The sequence below is a fragment of the Ursus arctos genome, unplaced genomic scaffold (genome assembly GCF_023065955.2).
Source record: "Ursus arctos isolate Adak ecotype North America unplaced genomic scaffold, UrsArc2.0 scaffold_14, whole genome shotgun sequence".
NCBI classification, from domain to species: Eukaryota; Metazoa; Chordata; class Mammalia; order Carnivora; family Ursidae; genus Ursus; species Ursus arctos.
The window spans coordinates 17,061,011-17,063,223 of record NW_026622808.1 but is presented as its reverse complement, the minus strand read 5'-3'; the positions used below and the strand labels follow the sequence as shown (position 1 = coordinate 17,063,223).

The window sequence follows — 2,213 nt, the reverse complement described above, 5'->3', positions numbered from 1 at the left end:
CTGAATGGACAGTTAGGTGGATGAGCATGTGGGTGGTAGATGTACAGATGAGTCTATAATTGGATGGGGAATAGGTGGATGTTTGAATGAGTGGATGGATGGACAAATAAGATGGTGGATGGGTAGTTGAGTGATGGATGGATGGTGAGTTGGTTGAGTAGCTGGGTAGAGGGATGAACAAATGGACGGTTGAGTGAGTGGACAGGTGAATAGGTCACCTTATGAATGTATGGGTCTGTAGATGGATGGATGGGCAGATGCAAAATTCTGGCCACATGTTGAGGAGATCTTGGGACACAACCTCGGGATAGTTCAGATGAATAGTGGCTTATTTTCTGACTCCAACTTGGCTCAGTTTAACACCATGGACACTCTTTCTTTCTTTCCAGGTTTAGCCTTCTTTCTCCCTCTGAATCTCCAAGGACCTTACCCTGGAACTCAGACTGAACTGAACCCTTAGCTTGTCAGCTGACCTTCTCAGTGGTAAGAACCCCAGGGAAGGATCCTGCTTCCTCCTGAGAATACTGTGCCCTACTAGCTCTCCATAAAGATTGTGGTCTGCTCTTAAGCCTTTTCCAGCCACGTGGCCTCTATGGCAGCCTTCCCCGCTGCTCTGTCAGGCACCAAACCACCCCACCAGCTTCGCTTTCCGCTACATCCCTCTCTTCCCATCCATTCCCGTCTCCAGCCGGGTTCCCACTCCACCTGTGCCCTCCCCCATCAGTGACGGTGGGGTCTCAGGGTAAATTAGAGGGAAGGTCATCCAGGTCAGCCCCCCGCCTCCTGTCCAAGACTTCTCTCCGTTCCCCAGGACCCCAGGCAGCCATGGACGTGGGTCTCTCGGGCCTCCCGGTTGTATCTCAGAGTCGCAGCAAGACCCTGCGGGCCAGAGGTCTGGTTGTGCGGCGGCAGCGGGAGTTCATGCCCGAAGAGAAGAAGGACACGGTTTACTGGGAGAAGCGGAGGAAGAACAATGAAGCGGCCAAGAGATCCCGGGAGAAGCGGCGTCTCAATGATGCGGCGCTCGAGGGCAGACTGGCTGCGCTGCTGGAGGAGAACGCTCTGCTCAGGGCTGAGCTGTGGACGCTCAGGCATCGCTTTGGCCTTCTGCCCTCCGTTGCTGGCTCCCGGACCCTGCCCCTGCAGGCGCTGCTGTGGGAGCCCCCCTGGACTGGAGACCCTCGGCCAAGGGTCGAGCCACTCCCCTCCCTCCCTGGCTCCCATGGCTGCCGTTTGAGGCCATGCGCTCTGGACACGGGGGTTCCAGGATGCCGGGGCTGCCTGCTGGCTCACAAGTGGACTGGTCTGGCCGCTTCCCCCAGGTGCCCCCAGGACCCTGTTCCCCCCACCCCCAAGAGAATGGACATGGCCTTGCAGGCTGCCCTCCCGGCTGCCTTCTTCAGCTGTCACCTCCTGGATGGGCATGGGGGGACCAGACCGGAGCTCAGGCCCTTCTGGGGGCTGTGGTCACCCATGGCCTCTGGTTACCAGGCCTCTGGGCCCTCAGATGTGTTGCTGACACCCACTGCTGATCCCATGGAGTTGTCCCCTGGGGTGGCCTATCCTGTCCCAGGGAACGATCCTGAGGGTCTGCCTCAGCCCTCCCTGCCCCACAAACTGCGCATCAAGTCCCAAGCCTTGGGCAGGGTACCTCCGGGGTGGGGGGATGTCCGGGGCTCCCTCTGAGGGCTTCCCCTGGGCAGGGCCAGGCCTGCAAGGGGGTGTTGGGACTGAGTGTGGGTGTGTCTGGGGAAGATGAGTGGCTTGCCCCTGACTCAGCTCCTGGGCTGGGCAAGGGCCTTGGAGGGGGTCTGTTTTTCAGTGTCCAGGCCTCTGGGAGGAGGGGAGGGGGTTTCATCTTGGATCGTATCCTGGTTCCCATCCTGCCTAAAATGTGTGTTTTGGGTAGTCCCTTTTCCCTCCCTCCCTCCTTTCCTTCCTTTCTTTCACCTTCTCTCCCTCCCTGACTTTCATCCATCCATCCCTGTTTCCTTCATTTATTCATTTAATCACTCATTCACGTGCTCATCTGTTCATTCATTCATTCATTTATTCATTCCCTCACCCATTTACTTTCACAATTCACCTGCCCCCTCACCCACACACTCATGAACTCTGGACCCTTCCTCTGTGCTCAGCTTAGCAACAAGTGTGAAGACACCCTCTGGCTTTGGGGTTCCTATTCTGGAGGTAGTGGTGGGGGTTTGGGATAG

General features: G+C 57.3%; 1 protein-coding gene across 1 annotated transcript; it reads left to right on the top strand.

Annotated features, from left to right (window-relative positions):
- Window positions 1–825: 825 nt before the first annotated feature.
- On the top strand, window positions 826–1,686 carry NFILZ (NFIL3 like basic leucine zipper). Its single transcript, XM_044377821.2, has one exon. The coding sequence runs from the start codon at window positions 826–828 to the stop codon at window positions 1,684–1,686; it is 861 nt and encodes a 286-aa protein (XP_044233756.1).
- Window positions 1,687–2,213: the final 527 nt, after the last annotated feature.

Coding starts and splice junctions, on each gene's coding strand:
- NFILZ (XM_044377821.2), top strand. CDS start 826: ATGGACGTGGGTCTCTCGGGCCTCCCGGTTGTATCTCAGAGTCGCAGC.